Raw genomic sequence first — 26,992 nt, 5'->3', positions numbered from 1 at the left:
TGTGAAGCGACTCCCCTGCAGGTGGGGAGCCGGGGGCTCGAACCAGGATCCTTATGCCAGTCCCTATGCCTTGTGCCACATGCGCTTAACCTGCGCTACCACCCGACCCCCCTGTATGACTTTTTAAGTTTAGAAATTTTATTCTAGTGAGCACTTATTTCCATGTGATGTATTTAAAATATTAATTATAATTACATATTTTTCCACTTTAAATCTAGATACAATTGAAAAGGAAATAAGAAAAATCTTCAATATTCCAGATGAAAAGGAGACCAGATTGTGGAACAAATACATGAGTAATACATTTGAACCACTGAATAAACCAGATAGCACCATTCAAGATGCTGGTTTATACCAAGGACAGGTATTGTTTAGCAGTGCTGTTTATTTTATGCATACAACACTAGAATTTTTTTTTAACTCACAAGCATTATGAATATTCTTTTTTTAATGGGTCCTTCAGTCTCTAGCTTCCTCTAACTCATCTCTAATAAATACCTACTCACCTTTTGCTTATACCTTTTGCTTCAATTTTTTATCTTGAGTATAATGTACTTTTTAAAGGATTATTTTCAGTGAATAAAGACAGATCAGCAAACTTTATGTATGGATCAAAGAATAAATATTTCTGGCTCCATAGTCCTTATGATACATCACAAATATAATCCTGCTATTGTACCATAAAAGTAATTCTAGATACCTAAATGGATATGACTGACTCAGCAAAATTCATAAGCAATGAGCCGGGTTGAAAATAATTTGCCAGTTGCTGCCAGGGATGACATGAAACCCCCAATTTGGTCTTTTTCATATCAAGTAGTGAGTATGGTGATAAATGAAGGTCCTTAGACTTAATCTGAAAATCTTACTAATTTTCACATACATATTTTTTAATTGGGGAATTAATGGTTTATAATCAATAGTTAATATAATTATTGGTACATGTGTAAAATTACTCAATTTTCTGCAGAACACTCATCTCCATCTAGGTCCTCATCTACTGCAAACTCCAGAGTCCTTTACTTTGGTGCAGTACACCAAACCCAGTCCAAGTTCTGCTTTGTGTTTTGCCCTTCTGTTCATATTTCTCAGCTTCTGTGAGTGAGATCACCGCATTATCATCCTTCTCTTTCTGGCTTATCTTACTTATCTTGATTCCTTCAAGCTCCATTCAAGATGAGGTGAAGAAGGTAAATACATCATTTTTAATGACTGAGTAATATGCCACTGTGTATATATATACCACTACTTTCTCAGCCACTCATCTGTTGTTGGACACCTAGGTTGCTCCCAGGTTTTGGCTATTACAAAGCTGCTGCTATGAACATAGGTATACACAGTTATTCTTGGATGGGTGTGGTTGATTCCTTAGGATATGTCTCCAGGAGAGGAATTGCAGGGTTGAAGGGTAGGTCTACTTCTAGCCTTCTGAGAGTTCTTTGCTCTGCTTTCCATGAGGATTGGGCCAATTTACATTCCCACCATCAGTGCAGGAGGGTTCCTTTGCCCTTACAACCTCTCCAGCATTTGTTGTTGCTGTCATTTTTTTTTTCATCCAGGGTTATCGCTGCATTATGAATCCACTGCTCCTGGCAGCCATTTTTTCCCTTTTTTTTTGGGGGGGGGGGATAGGACAGAGAGAAATGGAGAGGGGAGTGGAGGGGAAGACAGACAGGAAGAAAAAGATAGACACCTGCAGACCTGCTTCACCACTTGCGAACTGATCCCCCCCTGCAGGTGGGGAGCTGGGGGCTCAAACTGGCATCCTTGCACTTTGCACTATGTGCATTTAACCAGGTGTGCTACTGCCCAGCCCCCTGCTATCATTTCCGATGCATGACATTCTTAGGGTGGTAAAGTGGTATCTCACTGTTGTCTTTATTTGCATTTCATTGACAGTCAGTGACTTGGGACATTCTTTCCATATGTCTATTGGCCTTTTGGATCTCTTCCTTAGTGAATATTTTGTTCATATCCTCTCCCCATTTTTGGACGGGATCAAGTGTTTTATCTGTTCCTGAGTTTGATGAGCTCTTTATCCATCACATCAATAAAAGAAAAGCCAAAAACCACATGATCTTCTCAGTAAATGCCCTTGACAAAATGTAACATCCCAGCGCCAGGCAGTAGTACACCTGGTTAAGCACAAACATGACAAAATCTAACATACTTTCATGATCAAAACACTACAAAAAATGGGAATAAATGGAAAATTCCTTAGCCTAGTAAAGTTCATATACAGCAGACCTTCAGTCAACATCATAGTCAATAGTGAGAAACTGAAAGCATTCCCACTTCGATCAGTTACTAGATAAGCCTGCCCATTATCCTTGTGATTGTTCAACATGGTGATGAAGTTCTTGCCATAACAATCAGGGAAGAAGAGGGAATTAAAGGAATACAGACAGATTGGAATAGAAAAAGTCAAACTCTCACTATTTACAGGTGATAATGTACATAGAAAAACCTGAAGAATCCAGCAGGAAGCTCCTGTAAATTATCAAGCAATATAGTAAACTACAAAATTAACGTACAAAAATGGTGGTATTCCTTTATGCAAACACTAAGTCAGAAGAAAAGAAATTGAGAAATCAGTCCTATTTTACTATAGCAGTAAAAAAATCAATAAAATATCTAGGAATATCTTGGGGATATATCCTAAGGAACCCAACACACCCATCCAAAAAGATCTGTGTACACATATGTTCTTAGCAGTACTATTTGTAATAGCCAAAACCTGGAAGCAACCCAGGTGTCCAACAACAGATGAGTGGCTGAGTAAGTTGTGGTCTATATACACAATGGAATACTACTCAGCTATAAAAAATGGTGACTTCACCATTTTCAGCCAATCCTGATGGACCTTGAAAAATTCATATTAAGTGAAATAAGTCAGAAAGAGAAGGATGAATATGAGATGATCTCACTCTCAGACAGAAGTTGAAAAATAAGATCAGAAGAGCAAACACAAGTAGAACCTGAACTGGAATTGGCATATTACACCAAAGTAAAAGACTCTGAGGTGGGTTTGTGGGGAGGGGGAGAATACAGGTCCTTCAGAGGACCTAGTGGGGGTTGTATTATCATATGGAAAACTGAGAAATGTTATGCATGTACAAACTATTATATTTACTGTCGAATGTAAAACATTAATTCACAGTAAAGAAATTTAAAAAATATATCTAGGAATAAACCTAACCTAAGAAGTGAAAGACTTGTATACTATCAATGGTGAACCACTACTGAAAGAAATAGGAAAAGATACAAAGAAATGGAAAGATATTCCATATTCATGGATTGTAAGAATTAACATTATCAAAATGAATATTCTACCCAGAACCATATACAAATTTAATGTAATTCCCATCAAGGCTCCACCAATCTTTTTAAAGACAATAGAACAAAAGCTACAAAAGTTTTGTCTGGAATGAGAAAATACCTAGAATTGCCAAAACAATCTTGAGAAACAAGAACAGAACAGGAAGCATCACACTCCCAGATCTCAAACTATAATACAGGGCCATTGTAATAAAAATTGCCTGGTACTCAAACAAAAACAGACACACTGACCAGTGTAATAAAACTGAGAGCCCAGAAATAAACCCCCACACATGTGGACACCTAATTTTCCATCTAGAAGAGGTGGAATCGTCATGCACGCATTGAGCCCCAGTGATAACCTTCATGGCAATAAAAAAAAAAAGTTTCTCCCCTAAAAATTTAGATGTTAACTTCTTAGGATGATCACATACTCCTTTTTTTTTTTAAATATTTATTTATTTATTTCCTTTTTGTTGCCCTTGTTATTGTTGATGTCGTTGTTGGATAGGACAGAGAGAGATGGGGAAGACAGAGAGGGGGAGAGAAAGATAGACACCTGCAAATCTGCTTCACCACCTGTGAAATGACTCCCCTGTAGGTGGGGAGCTGGCGGCTTGAACTGGAATCCTTATGCCAGACCTTGTGCTTTGTGCCACATGTGCTTAACCTGCTGCGCTACTGCCCAACTCCCCACGTACTCCATTTTGTGAAGTTAATTATTTGTGTTTAGTTTTTCTTCTTTACAGTCTTACCCACTTGAAGAGGAAAAATAATTCTTATTTAAACTGAAAGGAGTTAAAATACTAAGCCTTTTTAAATAAAAATATAGTCTGCCTTAGCCTGTAATTTTCATGTGTTAGAGGTGATTTTTGTCTATCTTAAACATGCTATAATAGCCTGATTTTCATAAATGCAATGCTATTATTTATATTTTGAGATTCTATAACTTAAATAATGTTAATGTTAATAAAGACTAACTTCATAGACTCAAATAAATGTTGAGTAACATATAATCTGGAATTATCTGTGCCACTGCTCCTCAGTATTTGCACAATAATAGTTATATACTAAGATTAGCCTTAGTATATTAAACAATTATAACTTTTTATTAAGCATCTGAGTTTTTTTTTGGTTGCACAGTACTATGTTTTGTGCTACAGATGCATAAAAATACTAAAAGTATTCCTTAGACTCAGTATATTCCTGAGATTCCCTATAGTCACTTAGTAAATTCTTTCTTATGCTTAACATCATAGAATTAATGTTTTTTTTCATAGTTCCCTCTTTCTGACTATCACTACTGACTTGTTATATTTGAGTTCTTTTGTCTCTGTTGCCCAGCTTTGTAATTCAAGTGCAAACATCTATTATCATGTTTACTATGTCATTTAATCGTAGAGGTCTTTGTAGCCTAGTATATTCAATTAATATTCTATAGCTATTTTAACTTAAGACAAAATATTGTGTCATATTTCCAGGTGTTAGTGATAGAACAAAAAAACGAAGACGGAACATGGCCAAGGGGTCCTTCTACTCCTAAGTAAGTGCCTCCAATTTTTATCACTTACAACATGATTTTGATATCAGATAACGGAACCTAGAATGATAGAATTTCATTGTGTACTGCAAACTTATGTTCTTCATATTTTAGCATTTTTCTCAGTATATAGGCTATTCAAATTAATATCCTATGATTACAAAGGGTTCCAATCTAGCTCATTTAAGATTAAGTACAGTATGGGGAGTCGGGCGGTAGCGCAGCAGGTTAAGCACATGTGACACAAAGCGCAAGGACCAGCGTAAGGATCCCGGTTCCAGTCCCCGGTTCCCCCATATGTAGGGGAGTCGCTTCACAAGCGGTGAAGCAGGTCTGCAGGTGTTTATTTTTCTCTCCCCCTCTTTGTCTTCCTCTCCTCTCTCCATTTCTTTATCCTATCTAACAATAACGACATCAATAACAACAATAATAACTACAACAACAATAAAAACAAGGGCAACAAAAGGGAAAATAAATAAATAAAATTAAAAAAATATTAAGTACAGTATAAATGTTTTAAATATTTTGTTGCATTGCCAAATACAGTAAGCCACTGAACAATTTAATATTTTAAGCTCTTTGTGATTTTTAAAGTACTGTTAAAAATGTACTTTGTGAAAGTGAGTTTACTGTCATTTAGTTATCTAAGTCCTTGTTTTAAAATAGAAAAGCACAAGTAGAGATAGTTAAGTAAAAGACTTATTTTTGGTGGCAAAGGCAAAATAAGAAGTAAGAAATCCTTAACTTTTTTTTGATATTTATTTTATTTATTCCCTTTTGCTGCCCTTGTTGTTTTATTGTTGTTGTCGTTGTTGGATAGGACAGAGAGAAATGGAGAGAGGAGGGGAAGACAGAGGAGGAGAGAAAGACAGACACCTGCAGACCTGCTTCACCGCCTGTGAAGCGACTCCCCTGCAGGTAGGGAGCCGGGGTTCGAACCGGGATCCTTATGCCGGTCCTTGTGCTTTGCGCCACCTGTGCTTAGCCCTCTGCGCTATACAGCCCGACTCCCAGAAATCCTTAACTTCTTAATAGTACAAAGAACACAACTTGAGATCTACCCTGGTAAATTTACAAATGATCAAGAGTGTGGGTGTATACAGCAGGTCTCTGTATCTGATTCATTTTTTTATAACTGAAAATATTTCTACTAAATAGTAATATTCTATTTCTCCTGCCCCCTAACCCTGACAGCCACCATTCTACTTCTGTGAGTTTTGCTACTTATCTTAAGTAAACTGAATCATCCAGTATTTGCTTTTCTATCACTGGTTTACTTAGCATAATATCTCTCTAGATCATCGATATTGTCCTGTATGGTAGTTTTTTGTTTGTTTTTTCATTTTTAAGGCTAAATATTTCATTATGAATACATACCACATTGTCTTATCTTAATGTAAATAGGAACTATAAATAACCTCATTTCAGTTTAGGCTGACTTCAAATAATTTTTAGATATTGTAGTTTTGGGGATTTCATGAGTTCTTCCTCGCCAACCTTGTTATTTCTTGTTTTTTTGATAATAGGTATATTATAGTTTTGACTTGCATTTTTCTGATGATTACTCATGTTGAAAATGTTTTCATGTGCCTACTGGCCATTTATATCTTTGGGGAAAAATGTCTATTTAGGTCTTCTACCCATTTTTCAGTTGCTTTTGTTTTTGTTGTAAGCCATATGAGTTCTTTGTATATTCTTGGTATTAACTTCTTATTAAGTTATTTGCAAATATTTTCTCACATGTACTAGATACCTTTTCATTTTGTTCATATGGCTTAAGATTTTAGTGTTTGAGGGGTTATAAAGGTTGTTTGTACTGATAGTGGGATTTCAAACAAGTCTGCCAATTTTAATTAACAATGTTAAAGCAGGAATGCCTATTCTCTCTGACCCAGCCCTTAGTGGAACTTTTGAGCAGATCTCTAAAGGTACAGTCTTTATAGCTAAATTCTTTTTGGTAGTGGGAGTTGAAGACATGATAACTAAATATTGCTGGTAGAAATGAATAATAAGAAATGAATGGTGTTATTATACTTGTACAACAGATAGAAGTAACAGTGGTGAAAAATATTGACAAAAGTGACTAAATATTTGGTAAAGAAAAAAATTAAAGAGCATGTTTGTAAAGAAGCTGTTTTCTTGATACAAAAATGTTTGCAGAAGAATCCAACTTAAACTACATAAGGCATGATAGACGGAAAGAAATCAAATGGAAAGTAAGCCAGTAGATCTTAATCATAGACTGTCCCTTTGCCATCTGTGTTTTTCTGATTAGTATAATTCCAGTTGGTAACTGAAATGCCAAGTATAAACTTTATATAATGCCATGTTGATATTTTATAGTAATTTGTCCCTAAATGCTCTGCTTGGAGAAGGAAAACACTTTATAAATAAAATCATTGCTCACTAATGATTAGGATAAATAATAATAAACATCTAAGTGGTTGCCACATTGTGGTTGGTTTTTTTTTAATACCATCTGTTTCTTGTCATCAGTTTTAAATACTAGGCATATGCAGCCTTAGATTTTTAGAGAGTAATTTAACCCAGTTTGCAAATTGCAAGGTTAACTATAAGTAGATTCAGAAATGATACATAAGCCTGTTTGATTGAAGATAATTAAAATACTATGATTTTTTTACTATGTAAAGTATAGATTTTAATTCAGTGACAAATCAAGACTTTTAAAATATGAGCACATCAGTTCAGGTACATTACTGACTAGTGTTAAGATTCTGTATTTTAAAACTATAGCCTATGTTGGATTAAATAATACATTATCAGAAAAATTTTAAAGCATGTTCAGATTTATTGAAGTTGAAAAATGTAAGTAAGTGGTATATTTCATGCATATGTTGATCACTTGAGTACTTGTATATGTTTGCAAATTACATAAAAAGTTGAATATAAAAAATGGATTGCAGTACTGTGATTCACATAATTAGAGAAAAGCAACTAATTCAATTTTTCAAGAAGAGCCTTAAGTGTTATGTACAGGAGTTACATTAAGGAACAAAAACAGTCATAAGAATTAATGTATATATGTTATTCCTAAAACTTTTGTTTATATTAAAGTATCTAGTACTCACGCTCACCTAAAGATGAACATAAAGATGTTATACAACAAAATGCTTGTTGAACTAAACTTACTCACAATAGTAAAAGTCTTCAATTTTTTTTCAAAACGGTAATTTTTTTTGTTTATTATAAGAATTTGTCTTGGACTGATTTTTAGAAATTAGAAAAGTTTGAGATTGGTCTTGTTTTCCTTAAGATAATTTCTCATTTAGTGTTAGATTTTATAAAGTTGGGTTGTTTTGTGTCAGATTTTAAAATTATAAAAATCATTTAAATAATATATTGTGCTATGTTGGTTTCATATATTTTAGTTGCTTCATATAGTTTTAGATTTTTGTGGTATATTTGTGATGTATTGAATACTCTTGTTATTTACCAAAAATGTACTTTTTTGTTGTTGTTGTTCTTGAGGAAGTTTAACTTAGCTTTAAACTGCCTATTAGTGAAACATTGAAGAGGGCAATTCAAATACTGCATTCAGTTATTAGCAATGAAGTTTAATTTTTTCCACGAATTTATCTCACCCTAGTGTTTTTTTTTTCCTTTAGGTAGTCACTATAGCAGTTTTGATAAGGAACAGTGTACTTTCTAAATTACATCCAAATATGGAGGATAATACATAGGATAATTAGTTGAAATCCTCTAAGTCAGCTCCACAGATACTAGATTGGGCGATATTTAACTAGCACCAAAAGTTGGAATTAGAATAGAAAAGATCTCCTATTAGAAGGCCTAGGAAGAAGCAGGATAGCGATTGGTAGATTGTACCTAAATACAATATTTATCAAGAAGAGTAGATATAGTTTATCTCCAAAGGTAAATTTAAAATGTGATAATACTTGTAGTATCCTATTACTGATGAATGACAATAGATCACTGTTCTATCCTGATTCCAGTTGTTTTGAATCCTTTCTTTGATGTAGTTTATATATTACACTGTTCATTAACAAAAGTGCTAGTGGGGACCAATGTCATATGTGATTTATCATTGACTCAAACATTAAGCTACTGTAAATATATTGTTTCAATCCTTGCTGTTGGCAGCATTACCCATCATTGTTTTTGCACTTTGTGTTTATAGTGGATATATCTACTCTGTAAAGACTTCATCTATCACCTTAGTGTTACTTTTAAAATAGTTTTGACCTCATGGACAGGTATCCTGAAAAAATCTTTTAACTCCCTAAAGGTCCATAGGTCATACTTTGAGAACTGCTTCCTAAACTTTCCCTTAAGTGCTCCGCTCCACTTCTTGTCTTTAACTGTTGTGTCTCAAGACATCTCCTAATTTTCTGCCTCCATCTTTATAGAAATCAAATCTGATTTTGTTGATATGTGTATGTGTTGAAATCTTTAAATATAGCCCAGTGCATGTGAATAAAATTCAAATTCCATTACAAAACACGTAAGATTGGGGGTCAGACAGTGACGCAGCAGGCTAAGCGCACTTAGTATCAAGTGTAAGGATCTCTGTTGGAGCCTCCAGCTCCCCACCTGCAGGGGGTCGCCTCACAAGCAGTGAAGCAGATCTGCAGGTGTCTGTCTTTCTCTCTCCTCTTGATTTTTCTCTGTCTTATCCAAAAAGTGAAGGAAGGAAGGAAGATAGGAAGATCGTGGATTCGTAGTACAGGCCATGAGCCCCAGCGATAACCCTGACAGCAAAAAAAAAAAAAAAAAAAAATCAAAACACAAAAGATCCTTTATTACTATCACATGTACCTCACTATTAACTTCTTTTCCTATCACTACATACTTCTTGCTCTTTCAGACAAGCTGAATCTGTTGACAGTTCCCTAAAAACATCATAGTTTCAAAGTCTCATATTTGCATGCATTTTTTTCACCACCTGAATTCTGTCATTTTTAGTTCCCACCATCTATATAAATCATTTTGAAGTCATCTCATATTAACACTCATAATTTTGTATTTCAGCATAATTTTAAAATTTGCTCTTGGGTGTATACTATTTTATAGTTAGGTTGCTTATTTGTCATTTCCCCCATTAGAGCCATTAAGATCAGGATCTCTAAACAGGGCAACAAAAAGGGAATATATATATATATATATATATATTTTTTTTTTTTTTTTTTTTTTTTTTTAAGACTTCTGATCATCCTTTCACAGGAGGACAGGACAGGAAGATCAGGATCTCTGGGGGTCAGGCAGTAGTGCAGCGGGTTAAACGCAAATGGCACGAAGCACAAGACCAGCGCAGGGTTCCCAGTTCAAGCCCCTGGCCCCCACCTGCAAGAGGGGTCACTTCACAGGTGGTGAAGCAGGTCTGTAGTTGTCTATCTTTCTCTCCCCTTCTGTTTCCCATGCTCTCTAGATCTCTCTCTGTCCTATCCAACAACAATGACAGTAACAACAACAATAATAATAACACCCGATAAACAAAAAGGGCAACAAAGGGGGGGGAATAGAGTCCAGGAGCAGTAGATTCGCAGTGCAGGGACTGAGCCCCGGCAATAACCCGGGGGAGGGGAGAGATCAGGATCTCTATCTGTCCTTATTACTACTTCTTTCTTTTTTTATATATATATTTATTTACTCCCTTTGTTGCCCTTGTTGTTTTATTGTTGTTGTTATTGATGCCGTTGTTGGGTAGGACAGAGAGAAATGGAGAGAAGAGGGGAAGACAGAAAGGGGGAGAGAAAGATAGACACCTGCAGACCTGCTTCACCACTTGTGAAGCGACTCCCTTGCAAGTGAGGAGCCAGGGGCTCAAACTGGATTCTTATGCAGGTCCTTGCGCTTTGCACCAATAGCACTTAACCCACTATACTACCGCCCCACTCCCTATTACTTATTTCTTAACAAAATTAAAGTGTGTAACCATTTAAGAAGTATTAGAGTGTTTCCAAAAAAAGCTCCCAATACTCCTTTCATTATAATTGTTTTAGTAATTTTTGCCTGAGCCTGATAGCTGACATGCAGGTTGACTAAAATTATTGTCTGGAATGATGGTGTCAGAGTTGAGAATAGAGCTAGAAAGCTGGATTAGAGCAGAGAGTAGCTCCCAAATATGAGAAAAGTATATAAGTACCATTAACTTTTTACCCCATCAATCTGATCTACGGCCCATATATATTCATATTTAGCTCAGGAACCTGTTGAGTCCCTGTCAGTCTATGCTTACAGTCTATGGTCACAGCCAGGTACATTCTAGGTTCTCATTTCAGGATCAGTCTTCTCTGAGTGGCAGAGTAGGCTGACCCAGCCTCCCTTCAGAGAATGGAGCAGTCTCTACTATTGCAGCTCTACAGTGAAGACAGGACCACAATTCTTTATAGGGTGCAGAAGGTGGAAGGTCTAGCTTCTGTAATTGCTTCTACACTGGACATGGACATTGGCAGGTTGATTCATACCCCTAGCGCTTCCTTCTCTCTCTCCCTCCCCTCCCCCCCCCCCCTTTCTCTCTTTTGCCTCCAGGGTTATTGCTAGGGCTTGGTGCTGGCACTAGAAGTCTACTACTCCTGGAGGCCATTTTTTCCTGTTTTTTATTGGATAGGACAGAGAGAAATTTAAAGGGGAGGCAAAGAGAGAGGAAGAAAGATAATCACCTTCAGACTTGCACTTAACTTGGTGTGCCACTGCTTGGCCCTGTTTCTGTCTTTCTGTAGTGGGATAATTAATGATTTATTTAAAATGCTACAGATGGGAGGCCAAGTGGTGATGCAGCTGGTCAAGTGCACAGATTACAGTGTGCAAGCCCCTGATCCCCAACTGTAGGGGGAAAACTTCATAAGTAGTGAAGCAGGGCTACAAGTGTCTCTCTGACTCTTTCTTTCTCTATTTCCCCCTCTCCTCTCAATTTCTCTCTGTCTCTATCCAATAATTAATTAATTAAAAGTAATTTTATAGTAATCATCTAGGCCTCACTAATTTGAAATTCATGATGACTGAAGAATTAGACTAAAAATTTTTATAGCCCATAGTCTAGATGTTATGTGGTAAATTAAAATTGTTTATGTGCTCGGACAGGGGTAGATAGCATAATGGTTATGCAAACAGACTGTCAAGCCTGAGGCTCCAAAGCCCCAGGTTCAATCCCCTGCACCACCATAAACCAGAGTTGATAAGTGCTCTGGTAAAAAAAAAAAAAAAAAGTTTATGTGATAACAGTCTTTTAAGTTCTGTAAAGCAGTCATTCCTATATAAGTTTATTTTTTCTAAATTTTGCCTTTAAAGCTTATTACTCCTAATTGACAGTTATTAGTAATAGTGTTATCCAAATAATACTCAGATTAGGGATGAGTACAATAAAAGGTTAGGTTTATGTCTTTTCCATTTATCAGCAATAACTGGCCAAAAAAAAAAAATCACCTCAAGGAATTTAGTTTGGATTTCTTTTATGTGATTCTATCCCTGTTACCTTACATTTCTTTTATTCTTAGGAATATATTTGAATTAACATTCTAACAATAAATTTCAGACTTTTCTTTGAAAATTTACATTCCTTTGTCCTGATTTACCTTCTCTACTTTCTCATTTTCCTTCTGGTAGCCACTAATTGACCTTACATGGTTAAGATTTGGCAAATTTTTATCTCTGCCAATTTTATGTATAATTAGAATCCCATGGTATCTGAGGCACAAATGAATTTCTTCTAGGTGCATCCTTTAAAAATTGATATTTTTATCCCACTGACTTAAATGGATTCATTGTAAATGTTAATAATGGTTACCTGAACTCAGAAATGGGTGTTTTGGGCTACTAGATTTATAGGATTAATATAAATTTGTATATTTCATTAGATAAATTTCTTTTGGTAGTATTTCCCTTCTGTATTCTGAACTATTTTTTATATGAAAGATTACATTGGATGTTGAAAACCAGAGGATATATAGTAAATATGCTCATATATCTGTTCTCCAGCATTCATTTACTACATACATTGTCATCTGTTCTTTTCTTTATTTCATAATTTTAAAATTCAGCGTTTTTTTATCTAATTTAACATTTTCATATTTTTGAAGGTCCCCAGGTGCATCCAATTTTTCAACTTTACCAAAGATCTCTCCTTCATCTCTATCAAATAATTATAACAACATCAACAACAGAAAGTAAGCACTGAATCTTAAAAACTCTTTGTTTAATTGATCACCCTATTGTGGTTACAAAAAATCTCTTGTATCTAAAATTTAGGATAAAAATGTTAATGCATTAAAACTGGTTCTCTTTTAAATTTCTAATCAGTTCTTCCAGGAATAACTTCATAAAGTATAGCTATAAACTTCTTGATCTAACACATATACTGCAATAGTTTATTAAAAGAAATAAAAACACTACATTCTAAACACTATTGAAATATATACATAGGAATATATCAGAATTAAGTTTTTGAGGACGAGTCTAAATTTCATGTGTCATTTTAGAGCCAGGTATGCAATCATATAATATAGTGGTAAAAAGTATTTATCAATGATTCTCAGTTGAAAAACAAACAACAAATGTTGATGTTATTAAAAAGACAATCACATATTCTTTTTTAAAAAGTTCAGGAACAATTTCCTTGACCCATCACAAATAATAGTAAGAATCTTAGACATTATAGTGCGTATACATAGCATAATGGTTATGCAAAGAGATTCTAATGCCTGAGACTCCAAAGTCCCAGGTTTAATCCCTTGCACCACTGTAAGTCAGAGCTGAGCAGTGCTCCAGATTTAAAATGTATATAATTGTGTGCTATATTACTATAAGCATAGGTGTGAAAATCATATCATCTTTCAAGTGTATATGACCTTGAAAATTGACATGGTTTCTACTTCACAAAAAAAGATAAAAGAAAAACTTTTATTATTTGTAATTAGTGCAGTCAAACTGTAAAGAACTTTGACTCAAACATGATTATTCATTTTTTAAAAAAAATTTTTGTTTATTGGCGATAGTTTGTGGTTCATGTCAGGTTAATGGTATATCTGTGCTTGAATATTTGCATAACTTGTCCAGCTTGTAAATGGCATGTGACTTTAACATATTACACAAGAAATGTTGAAAAAACTGGATTCAGGGTTTCTCTTTAGTACTTTTAAGTTCAAGCTAATTATCAGATACATAAAACTTAAATGGCAAACACATGAGGGAAAGAAAATAATTCCTATGAAAGACAAATATTGAATAACAGATATATTTGCACAGAATAACACAGAAAAGGAGACCAGGAAGTGGCATACCTACTTAAATATACCTGGTACAGTACAAGGACCTAGGTTCAAGCCACTGACCTCCACCTGCAGGTGGCAAGCTTCAAGAGTAGTGAAGCAGTACTATAGGTGTCTCTCTCTTCATCTCTCCTTTCCCTCAATTTCTGTCTGTATCCAAAATAAATAAGTAAATATAAAAGAAAAAAATACATCATGCCTTTTCTGATATATACAGCAGAAGTTTTTAAGTCAGTTAGCAAAGTAGGCAAATGACATAGCTGAGCAATAACAAATATATATATATATATATACATTGATTAAACATTTTTTAATAAGATAAAAACATGCACATTGTAAGAATTAAAATTCACCAGTAATTAGAGTGATACACATTGAGGTAAACAAATAACACCATCCACTTTTCCACTTTGTTATATCAGTGGAAAAAAGTAAATGGTAAAATCTCTTCATATGAGAATTCCGGAAGTCCAGGAGCTAGATAAAACACTAAACTCTAAAATATTAGGTCTTAAGTTCAATTTCTGACTTTGCCAGAGTGATGCTCTGGTTATCTTCCTCCTCTCCCCACCTTCATAGTAATTAGATATAAAGAGAGATAGCACAAGAGGGGTGTGGGGAGCCTGCTGATGGAATACCAGTACTCTAGTTAGAATATTACTCTTTTTCCAAAAAAATGTTTTGTTGTATGTTCTCTTCTATTTTAAAATTGTGGGGGCCAGACGGGTTAGGCAGGAATGGCACTAAGCGCTAGGACCATGTAAGGATCATCACTCCAGATGGACTTCAGATACACAGAGAGCGAAAGACACTATAGCATCAAAACTGGCTCCAATGGGGTGGGAACTGAGCTCAACACATTCATTTTCTATGGCCACTGTTAAGAAATCATCACAGGGGAACCAGGCAGTAGCGCAGCGGGTTAAGCGCAGGTGGCGCAAAGTGCAAGGACCAGTGTAAGGATCCTGGTTCAAGCCCCCGGTTCCCCATCTGCAGGGGAGTCACTTCACAGGCGGTGAAGCAGGTCTGCAGGTGTCTATCTTTCTCTACCCCTCTCTGTCTTTCCCTTCTCTCTCCATTTCTCTCTGTCCTATCCAATAATGATGACATCAATTAGAACAGCAATAAAAAAACAAGGGCAACAAAAAAAAAAAAGGGAAAATATTTTTTTTAAAAAAGCTTTAAAAAAAAAGAGAAATCACAGGGAATTGGGTAATGGCACAGCAGGTTAAGCACACATGTCACGAAGCGCAAGGACCGCTAGCATAAGGATCCGGTTCCAAACCCCCGGCTCCCTACCTGCAGGGGGGTTGCTTCACAAGTGGTGAAGCAGGTCAGTAAGGTGTCTTATCTTTCTCTCTCCCTCACTGTCTCCCCTCCTCGATTTCCCTCTTTCCTGTCCAACAACAACAGCAGCAGTAGCAACAATAACAACAAGGGCAATAAAATGGGGAAAAAATGGCTTCCAGAAGTATTGGGTTTGTAGTGCAGGCACCAAGCCCCAAGGATAACCCCGGAGGCAAAAAAAAAAAAATGTGTACATAGGCCAAAAAAAAAATAGCCCTATTGATTTGCTTTTTATATTTACCCTTTGATTAAATTCATCAAAAGCAATTTCTCTTTGGCATAAACTACTACTCTACCAATTTCAGATGGCTCCCACATTTACTATCAAAGTAAAACATGTATTTATAGTAATTCTTTGGAGAGATTGCCATAATGTACATATACTCTATTGAATGCAGGCTGTTTTCACCAGTCTTCATATTATTCAATAGTATATGTGAACCTGCAGCATTTGTTTTTGTCTTTTCACTTCTCATTAAAAACTTTGTAGTATAATCCCAAAACATATATTCTGACTGCAGAAAATACTTCTTAAGTTAAAGGATTAATGATTCTGCTTCTATGACTAACATTTTTAACTATGTCTTTCTACTTAAGTACTAAAACAGTTATTTCACGCTAGTGATAAAAGACATCACCTTGCTTAAAAATAAATTTATTTAATAATTCAATTTAACAAAATTCAATAATTTATGCAGAACATTATTTTAATTTTAAAAACTTAAATTGGGAAGTCGGGCGGTAGCGCAGTGGGTTAAGCGCAGGTGGCGCAAAGAGCAAGGAACGGCACAAGGATCTCAGTTCGAGCCCCCGGTTCCCTATCTGCAGGAGTGTTGCTTCACAGGCGGTAAAGCAGGTTTGCAGCTGTCTGTCTTTCTCTCCCCTCTCTGTCTTCTCCTTTCTCCATTTCTCTCTGTCCTATCCAACAACAATGACATCAATAATAACTACAACAATAAAACAGCAAGGGCACCAAAAGGGAATTAGTAAATAAATATTTTTTTTTTAATTAAATTTAAAAAAAACTTAAATTGGAGGTTAGGGTATACAGCATAATGGTTATGCAAAAGACTTTCATGCCTAGGCTCCCAGGTCCCAGGTTCAATCCCCAGCACTACCATAAGCCAGAGGTGATCACTGCTCTGGTCTAGGTATCTCTCTTTCTCTCTCTCTCTCTCTCTCTCTCTCTCTCTCTCTCTCTCACACACACACACACACACACACACACACACACACTCACACACTCACTTTCTCTCCCCCCTCCTTTCCTTCCCTATCTCTCTCATGAAAAATAAGGTAAATAAAATGTTTTTAAAAAATAAAAACTTGGGGCCTGGGAGATAGCATAATGGTTATGCAAAAGGATTTTCATGCCTGAAGCTCCAGGGTCCCAAGTTCAATCCACAGCACCACCATAAAACCAGAGTTGAGTTAGTGCTCTGGTAAAAATAAACAAACAAATAAATAAATAAAATAATACACAAAAACTTATTTTGGTAAAGGGTTTAGTATGCCAATACCTGTCATGAGTAGATGTGCTGTTCTGCACCTGTGACAATAGTAATCTTAGTCTTGTGCTTCAGTGTTTCCCTAATCAAGTAATCTGTTTATAAAACTTCAATTATCCTCATAATAATTACTTAATTATTTCATATGAAATTATTTCTTTTCTTGTGGAAATAAGTAGAAACTTAAGCCTTCACATGGAAACAGCCAGTTCTATAGCGTATATAAATTGAGATTAAGTACACACAAATTTACCCAGAATTTACTTGAAACTCAAGTCTTGAACAGTCCTATGCCGATATGCCAAGATTAAAAAAAAAAAAAATTCCTGGAGCACTCATATTAATTATCAGGTACTAGAATGTTGTTTCTTTGCCTTGTATAGTATTTCCACTTGTTAGTTTATTTAGCATGGTCTTTTTTGTTTGTTTTTGGGTTTTGTTTCTTTTTCCTTAGAACTTGTGAAGATTTCCCACCACCACCACCAATGTTATTATTAGAACTTGTTCCTGCCTTTAAAAAAAAAAAATCTGTTAAATGTGTTATCTTAATTCTTGGCATCCTTTAGAAAAAGCACATTTCTGCTTATTTACTAATTTGAAGCTCTTTTCTTTGAGGTATATTTTGGAGGCTACCAGAATTTACTGGCTCTTGATAAGTTACTGAGATGAAAGCATCATACCATGAACTCTGCAAATTGAATATAGTTATAATAAGTAAGACTAAACTATAGGTTTATGATGTTTTAATTATCAAATGTATAATTGTTAAAAAATTTGTTAAATGAAAACTAGAATTCAGGATTTTTTGGTTTTTGGGTTTTTTTAGTTGCATATTTAAATGTATCTCCACTTAAGATGATGAATTTATAATGCAGAATGAACCTATTAAAATTCCTATTAAGACTACTGGCAAATTTATTTATGCAAAGTAACATGAATTTCTAGAATGAGGATTGGCTTAAAGTCCATAGGAAAAATAGCTGAAATAATCATGAAGTTAATCAATAGAAGCAGCCTATTGATTTCATATAGTTGATCTAAATATTAAAGTACTGATGGTCAATTTTGTCTGTTATTTCCATAATAGAATTTTAACACTTGATCTCGAGAGCACATAAAATGTAGATTATGAGACACCAATCAAGATTTTATTGAAAAAATTTTAATTTGTTAGTTTAGATTATCTCAGTCTTTAAGCAAAACATCCTATAACTTAAACTGAAATGTAAATTTAAGGATTCAGATTTTAAAATCTTTGCAAATAAATATTTTATTAATTTCTGAGTAAATAGGAGTCCCTGTCCCAGCAAATTCTATCTTGTTGCCACAAAGTAGAGTTCCTAGCATCCATTCATTTATGTTACATGTGAGAAGAGAGATCTCATTCACAAACACAATTATGAACATATATATGTGCTTTTAATTTTTGTGAGTGCCGTGAGCATGTATTTGGTCATATGTTTCCTGTGTATTGTGCTTAATTTTTGTTATAATTTCATAACAGGAATATATGCTTTTTCCTTATTGTATAGAAAATGTAGGGCTTGCATTTTTATAAATAAGTAGCAGACTTTGACTTTTAGCTTTTCTTATAGGAATTAAAGAAAAACAGGATACAACTTCTTTTACATGTCCATGAAGTTAGATTCAGAATTCCAATCACTGGGTGAACATATATCGCATTGCTAATTGGTGCCTGGTACTTATTAGTTACTGGAACCATAAAATAAATTGTGAATCATAAGGCTAGTGATCTGCAAAACCAAAAGGTGCTTGACTTTTTTTTTATATTTTTAAGATTAAGACAAGTATATAAGTCCTCAGTTCTGAATTTAAGTTGATCAAGATTGCACTTTACAGAACCCTGCTGTTTTTGTTTAATAACAGGATAGATTTATTTTTTTCTAGTCCACGAGTTGGTCTGTTGCTTATGGCAGGGGTGGTGCTTTCTTTTTAATGAAATAATACTAGTGGTCTAGCATTGTGTGTGTAATTTTTGGTTGGTAGTTTGTGTTTTGTAGTGGTGGTGGACATGTATGTTTGTGTGTGCATTTACAAAATCTTTGTTAGAACAGGCAGTAGGATAGTTGACTTAAGTTACAAAAGTATACAAGCTACTGTTGACTGTATTTGAAAGTATAAGTGAACACTTAAAAACAAATAGCACCATATGTTTTGAAGGTAGATTTCCTTGGTAGCATACCTGTTTTGCATGCATGAGACCTGGGTTTCAACTCCCAGTACCATAAAAGATAAAAGTATTAATTTAAAAATAGTGCCAGGTAATTGTACCCAGTTGAGATTATGTGAGTTAACTGATTCATTGTGCTTATCTATAAGCACTATATTTTTTATATCATAATTTGCTTTTAGCAAATGAACTTGGTTCTCCTTCAGATTTGTTCTAGTAAATAAGAACAAAATGATTGAAAGTATACTTTTGAATTATAGCCAAAGTGGCTACCATAAATACTTTATTAAAAAGTCTATTAAAAACGAAGGGAAGGTCCCGTCTTTTCCACATTTTTAAAATCAGGTGTAGAAAGAAAGAGTGATCATTTAACCTATTGATCCACTTTTCTTAGTTTCTTTTTTCTTGGCTATTTTTTTAAGTAGCCCTGATTCTGTGAAGATAAGGTAGAGAGAGAGAGAGAGGGAGGGCGGGAGAGAGAGAGAGAGAGAGAGAGAGAGAGAGAGAGTGTGTGTGTGTGTGTGTGTGTCTGTCTCAATGAGAGAGACAGGTGAGAGAATGAATGAACTCTACACATAACTGATACATTTGCTTCCAGAGTTTGAACTCAGGACCTTATGCCTGAGAATCCTATGTCCTATCCACTGCTTCTGGCCGTCATTTTCCTTTCCTTTTTCTTTTTTTCTTTCTTTCTACTTTATTTGAGAAGGCAGAAAGAATTGAGAGGGAAGGGGGGAGAGAGAGAAAGAGATATCTGCAGACATGCTTCACTGCTTACAAAGTGTCCTCTCTACAGGTGGGAAGCGGGGGCTTGAACCTGGATCCTTCCCTGCACAATTTGATATGTGCACTTAACTGAGTGTGCCACCGTCTGGCCCCCAGTTTTATTTTGTTTTGTTTTTTACACTAGTTTTTATTATTCTGATAGTACAAATCATCTTGAGGTTATATTCACCTAATTAAGTAAATGGCAATATTCTGATGAACTGTAAGAATTGCCAAATCATATTGGGGTGTACTTGCTTAAAACAATTCTTGTTTTAAACATTGTTTAAAACATTCTGGGTTTTTTTGTTGTTATTGTTTGTTTTTCTTTTTTCTGCAATTGATTATTAGATTTTGCTGGTCTAGCATAGAAATTATAAATAGAATCTTTAGAGCATCAGGACAGTGATGTCACAGAGGCTATGGAAATCTCTGCTCTTATCTGTAACTAATGCACAGCTCTTCCTGTTTCTACTGTTCTCACCCTATTACAGTAGCAGAATATAAAAGGAACATAAATGAGATGATTTGTTGCTGCGGGTGGTGTTTGAAATGTGAATGTTTTAAATTTGAAGGAACAGTGAAGAATGGAGCAAGCTATGAAGCTGCTCCAGTTAATCAAGGGTAGAAAGATATAATAGTGTTGTATTGCATGGTGTGGTTTTGTTGGTTGAATGAAGTGTCTTCTTTCAAGTGGGCTATTTTGATTCAAGTTATTGTCTTCAGAAGTATCCATATTAAGTGTTTGATAAAAATGTGGTAGTGATTGACTACCTAAAACTAAGTGTGTGATAAAAATGTAGTAGTGATTGACTATCAAATAGGTTTAATCTGTTTGTTTTAATTGTCCATTGTGATAGTTGGCTGCATTATGACAAACATGTTTTATTTTCTTCCAGTGTGAAAAACTCAAACTATTGTCTCCCATCATATACTGCTTATAAGAGCTATGATTATTCAGAACCTGGAAGAAACAATGAACAGCCAGGTCTTTGTGGCCTAAGTAACTTGGGAAATACCTGTTTCATGAACTCAGCTATTCAGGTAGGTCTTTCCAAACAGTGAAACTCATATTTCATGGATATCAATAACACAAGAAGAATAGAACTGGGTCTTACATGTCATAATTACAGGTATTACTGTATTTGGAGAGTTTCTGTTTTCAGTGAACATTTAAGTGTACATATTTAACTCATTATCATGCTAGTAATAAAATACTACTTTTATATTCCTCAGTTAGCAGGCTTATCATTGACTGTTCCAAAGATTAAATTATTTTGTGAAGAAATACAGTTCCAAACAGACAACCTAAGCTATCTGAGAAGAAAAAGAAAACTAATGAGAACTCTCCTTTATATATTCAGTCTGTTGCTTTTTGAAACATGGTAAATGTTAGAGAACTACTGTTTCATGTTCATCAATCCTCTAGCTAGATAAAAACAAAAGTTGTCTTAATATAAAAATAAGATTTAAAAAATGGAAAGATTTTATGAATGTCCTTTTACTTTAAATATGCAGTTTTCCCTTAAAGCTCTTAATTTGGGCATTATTTACATGTGATTACAGCCCCCTTTTTCCTTTTTAAATTTTTGTCTCCAATAAACATCTCTTCTTACAGTGGTTTGTTTTCTCTTCCAACTTGTTGAATATGTTTATTGATTAATATTGAGGTAATTATATATATTTAATATTACAAGTAAATTAACTACTATAAAATTAGAAGTGATTATTTTATTCCCTTTTTAAATGTGTATCAGAAATCCAAAATAAGTAAACTACTTTTCGTATTAGAATATCAGCCACTTTCTGATATCCTATTTGTTTTGTTTTATAAATTCTGAATATTTAGTTTTAAATCTACAATTTTTTTTTTCTATATAGAAATTTTAACTCTGATACTCCTATGTATAAGGAAAGCTTTATAGATTATATACTGATGTGGTCCAGGAAGTGACACAGTAGATAAAAGTATTGGACTCTAATATTTGAGGCCCTGAGTTCAATCCCCGGCAGCACATATACCAGAGTGATGTCTGATTCTTTCTCTCTCTTCTCCTGTCTTTCTCACAAATAAATAAAATCTTTTAAAAAAAAATTATATACTGAGTATTAATTGACAAAGAGATTGTCTAGCTATACAGTTCTCACGGTTCAACATTTTTAGCTCTTTTGAACATTCTTTTTAATTCAATTATCTCTTAGATTAACCATTGCTATAGTAATCTTGGAAAAATTAAAATTTGGCTTTCAATTTTAGTGTAGGAGTTTCGAGTCTTAGAAATACATGAGGGAGTTTAATTGGCTAATTTCTATTTTTTTTGGATTAGAGTTGAATCATTCAGGAAATAGCCTATCTGCTCAAGCAGATATTATATAAGTTGATCAGTTCTTCCTTTAAACCTCCTTTGATGAGTAATTCTCTCATTCAAAACTTTAATGTGAATTTTTTTTTTTTCAGGACAGAGAGAAATGGAGAGGGGAGGGGAACACAGAGAGGGGGAGAGAAAGATAGACACCTGCAGACCTGCTTCACCACCTGTGAAGTGACTCCCCTGCAAGTAGGGAGCCAGGGGCTCGGTAATGTGAATTATTTAGTTGTTTTTCTAGGATCCTCTTGGGTTATTAGAAAATCATGGCATGCTTTTCTGTACAGAAATATGTCAGTGATTTTTCTAACAACCCTATGTTAAGTAAATTATTTAAACATTTTAAATTTAATTTTTTGAGAAGTAGACTAAGGAACCTCATTTGGAATGATCATGCTTAAATATGTGACCCTGATATGTAAATAACCAGCTCAGTAGAAATGGAGCTGTCAGAGATAAGGATAGGGCAGATAATTTGTAATTTTGTTTGCATCTCTTTTGTACTTTACTCTCAGTGATCAGGCAATCTGTAGTTTAATTTCTAGAAATTTATTTTTAAGATTCATTTGTTAATGAGACAGAGCTAGAGTAATACTTGCAAATACAGTGCAAGGGAGTAATTTCAGGACCTCAATTTCTACTCACATGCTCCCAGATTCTAGATAGATATTTGATATATAACTGGAAGTCTAAAAAAAAAAAAAAAAAAACAATCTCAGGTCTGTCCTTCCCTTCAGTCCTCCTGAGCATAGGGAGAAATTTTGTTACTGTGGTATTGTCTGCTGCTTCCTCTGTATCATTCTTTCTCTAAATCTGTAAAGGTCATTCCAAAGTAGTGAAGCCCCAGAAACAATAAGCACAGTTAAGTTCTAAGGAATGGCAATAGAGTTTACTAGGGAGGGTGCCTGCTTTGCCATGTATTCATTCTAGGTATGGATCCTTCCCCATTGTAATGGGGTTCTGTGCTCACAATTTCAATGCTATGGTATTTTCCCCTCTCTCCCTCCTCTCCTTTCTCTATATGAGAAAGTAGACCCAGTGCATTGAAGCCCTGGTGACGTGTGTGTGTGTGTGTGTGTGTGTAGACATTACATGTTTCAGTCTCAGGGAAAAAAAGGTTTTAATATTCATGCTACCTTTCATGGGAGAATCTAACTTGAGATTCAGCTTAAAAACTTTCTAAGACAGTATTTAGTTCTTGGAGTTTTTGATATAGTTGGCTTAATGTTTTGTCTTCATATAATTAAATTACCTGCTGTTTCTTACAAATATCAAAATAAGGATGATGGGTAGATAGCATAATGGTTATGCAAATAATCTTTCATGCCTGAGGTTCCAAAGTCCCAGGTTCAATCCCCCCGTACTACCATAAACTAGAGCTGAACAGTGTGCTGGTAACAAAAAATAAATAAATAAATAATAAAAATCAAATATCAAAATAATTTTTTAAAAAATATTTATTTCCTATTGTTGCCATTGTTGTTTTATTGTTGTAGCTATTATTGTTGTTGTTATTGATGTCATTGTTGTTAGGACAGAGAGAAATGGAGAGAGGAGGGGAAGACAGAAAGGGGGAGAGAAGCCACTCCTCTGCAGGTGGGGAGCCGGGGGCTTGAGCCAGGATCCATACGCCAGTCCTTGTGCTTCGCACCACGTGTGCTTAACCCGCTGTGCTACCACCTGACTCCCCAAAATAAATTTTCAAATCAGCTATATTGAGCTAGATTTGGCATTTGTTGAACATATATGTTTAAGTTGTCAGAAACTACATTCATTTTTGCTCCTGTTCAAAGCTGTTTTATTAGAATAAATGGATAAATCTAATGCTCTCTCTCATTTGCTATATTTTACCTTTACATATTCCATTTCAGCTGGCATGTGACCATCAGAGTAATATGTACTAAGGCTATAGTTTGATATTTCATGATAATCATAAAGTAAAAACTTTTCATGAAAATTTCAGCCAAGGGCAGGGATTATTGATAGGTTACATATTGGTTATGCAAAGAGACTAAGGCTCTAAAGGCCCAGGTTCAATCCCCTATACCACAATAAGCCAGAGCTGATTTTTACTCTGGTAAAAATGAGAAAGAAGGTGAGAAAATGAAACTTTAGTCAAGTATTTTAAGCATTTATTATTTCATGTCTATAACTTGGTTGAAAACTTCTTTCTCTAAAAAGAAACTAATCAAAGTGGAGAAATTAAGTGAGGGTTTTTTGTTGTTGTTGTTTTGTGGGGGTTTTGTTGTTGTTGTTCAAAATAAACAGGATATTTTATTTTATTTAAGCTTCTATGATTGAATTGGCTTAGCTGTCAACTTTCAGGCTGAAAATTCACCATGAGAGTAAACAAAGTGGTAGCAAAATCGTAGTGCTTCCTCTGTTTAAATTCACAAATAAAACATGTATTTTAAAAATAAATTTTAGAAATTGATTTTTTTTGAGTTATGCTTGTTTTCCTTTTAACTTTTCTGTTACAAGCTTCTATGAAATTGAAGATAATTCATGAACTTCAGAAAATACTATAGAATAACTTTTCTACTGATAATTTGATAATCTTGTATTAGTCAGTAATCCTTAAAATGTAAGTGAGCATCTTAATTCCTAGTATAATTACTCATGTATATTTTTTAAAGTGAAAATCTTATTATTTTTTCTATGTGAGAATGAGTAATACTTAAGCAACCAGTAACGTTAATATAGTGAATTTCTTGATCTCTCATGATTATAAGCTAAGTAACACCGGTGTGAATGTAACAGACGTCATTTTCCAATTTAATTATATTGTTGTTCAAGATTTTCTCTTGTGGGAGTCGGGCTGTAGCGCAGCGGGTTAAGTGCAGGTGGCGCAAAGCACAAGGACTGGCATAAGGATTCCGGTTCGAACCCCGGCTCCCCACCTGCAGGGGAGTCGCTTCACAGGCGGTGAAGCAGGTCTGCAGGCGTCTATCTTTCTCTCCCCCTCTCTGTCTTCCCCTCCTCTCTCCATTTCTCTCTGTCCTACCAACAACGACGACAACAACAATAATAACTACAACAATAAAACAACAAGGGCAACAAAAGGGAATAAATAAAATAAAATATTTTTTTAAAAAAAGACTTTCTCTTGTATTATGGTCAAGCATTAGATTCTTCTTTTTAGTATAGTATTGTCTAATAGTTTCAATTTATTGTGTTAATATTTAATAATACTAAACTTGTGAGATAGTTTTGGACATAGACCATGTCCTTATAAAGATTATAATATAGAGGAACAAGGCGGTGGCACATCTGATTGAGCACACATGTTATGATGCACAAGGACCCAGTTTCAACCCCCCACACACACACACACTTGCAGGGGTGCACTTCACAATTGGTGAAGCAGATCTGCAGGTGTCTTTCTCCCTCTCCTCTCAATTTCTCTCTGCCCTATCTAATAAAATAGAAAAGGGGGTGGCTGCCAGATGTGATGGATTTCTGTGCCAGCACCAAACCCCAGCAATAACCCTAGTGACAATTAAAAAAAAATTAGTCCAAATATTATGATTGACAGACCTTTTATTTTGCTTTATAACATCCAGTCTTTCAAAGATTATGATTATATGTCTAATTGTATCTACAATATTTAAACAAAAATAGTGAAGTTGCTTCAGTTGGATAAAGAACTCAGAGTCCTATTTGATTTCTTTCATTTTCTTTAGTGGCTCTAGAAGCATTCTCCTGGGATCCCAGCAGTCTTAAATAATGATTTTAAAATATATTCTGGAAGATACTTTTTCTGAGAAAAAACACATGAAAAAATTAAAGCACGAACTGTGGAGTTATGCTACATAGAAATATATACTTTTAAGGTTTTTTTTGTGTTTTTTTTTTTTTACCAGAGCACTGTTGAGCTGTGGCTTATGGTGGCGTGGGGGATTGAACCTGAGACTTTGGAGCCTCAGGCATGAGAGTCTGTTTGTATAACCATTATGCTACTACCCTCCGCCCCCTTTAAGTATTTTTCTATAGTAAGGAACAGTATAAGTATAGGTAAATAGAGGAGTTAACAATTACAGAAAAGTTGTAAATAGCATCAATTCTACTTATTTTATTAATTGTATTAGTGATTTAATATTGATTTACAAAATTACATGTCAACAGGGGTGTAAATTCACTCCATTCCCACCACCAGTGTTCTGAGTCTTCAGTCACCCCACTGCAAGCCACCACATGTGCCAGCCATCATCTCTACAACTATCTATCTACATTTATACATAATTACCCCATTTCCCTCTCTGATTCAATCCTTCCTTCTCCTCCAAACCATTCATGACAACATTAGTACCTCCATATGTTCCTCTCCTTTTCATCCCCTCTCTCTGGGTGCTTATGGAGCTGAAATTCAGAGCCCTCTTATCTTCTTCCTCCTATCACTTCACCACTGGGAGTATGGATCAGGATTGTTTCTGGGGTGCAGAAGGTAGAAGGTCTGGCTTCTGTAATTGCTTCTCCACTAGACATGGGCGCTGGCAGGTCGATCCATACCCCTAGCCTGTTTCTATCCTTCCCCAGTGGGCCAGAGCTCTGGAAAAGCAAGGTTCCAGGACACATTGGTGAGGTCATCAATAGCATCAATTTTAAAGTATAAATGGTTTTACATTACTTGTTTAAGAAATGATAAATACTGGTTCCTGCAGATGACCTGGGAGAAGAAGCAGCATTTCATGTCCTGGGTGATGCTGGGGCAG

General features: G+C 35.0%; 1 protein-coding gene across 9 annotated transcripts in view; it reads left to right on the top strand.

The window, feature by feature from the left end:
* Positions 1-26,992, top strand: part of USP15 (ubiquitin specific peptidase 15) — a 117,331-nt gene that overhangs the window by 44,406 nt on the left and 45,933 nt on the right. For 4 of the 9 annotated variants that reach the window (XR_009550793.1, XR_009550794.1, XM_007516873.3 and 1 more), the window contains exons 5-8: positions 219-364; positions 4,800-4,861; positions 12,916-13,002; positions 20,814-20,958. Coding sequence is in view for 6 of the 9 variants with exons in the window: in XM_007516873.3 (XP_007516935.1) it covers positions 219-364; positions 4,800-4,861; positions 12,916-13,002; positions 20,814-20,958 (440 nt within the window). In the remaining 3 variants the exon portion in view is untranslated. Of the gene's footprint in view, positions 1-218; positions 365-4,799; positions 4,862-9,017; positions 9,091-12,915; positions 13,003-18,553; positions 18,728-20,452; positions 20,539-20,813; positions 20,959-26,992 lie in introns of those variants that run through there. The other 5 variants (XR_009550795.1, XM_007516874.3, XM_060195015.1 and 2 more) reach the window with 5 other exon arrangements.

The sequence above is a fragment of the Erinaceus europaeus genome, chromosome 7 (genome assembly GCF_950295315.1).
Source record: "Erinaceus europaeus chromosome 7, mEriEur2.1, whole genome shotgun sequence".
Lineage (NCBI taxonomy): Eukaryota > Metazoa > Chordata > Mammalia > Eulipotyphla > Erinaceidae > Erinaceus > Erinaceus europaeus.
This window is presented reverse-complemented; position numbering and strand designations above follow the sequence as displayed.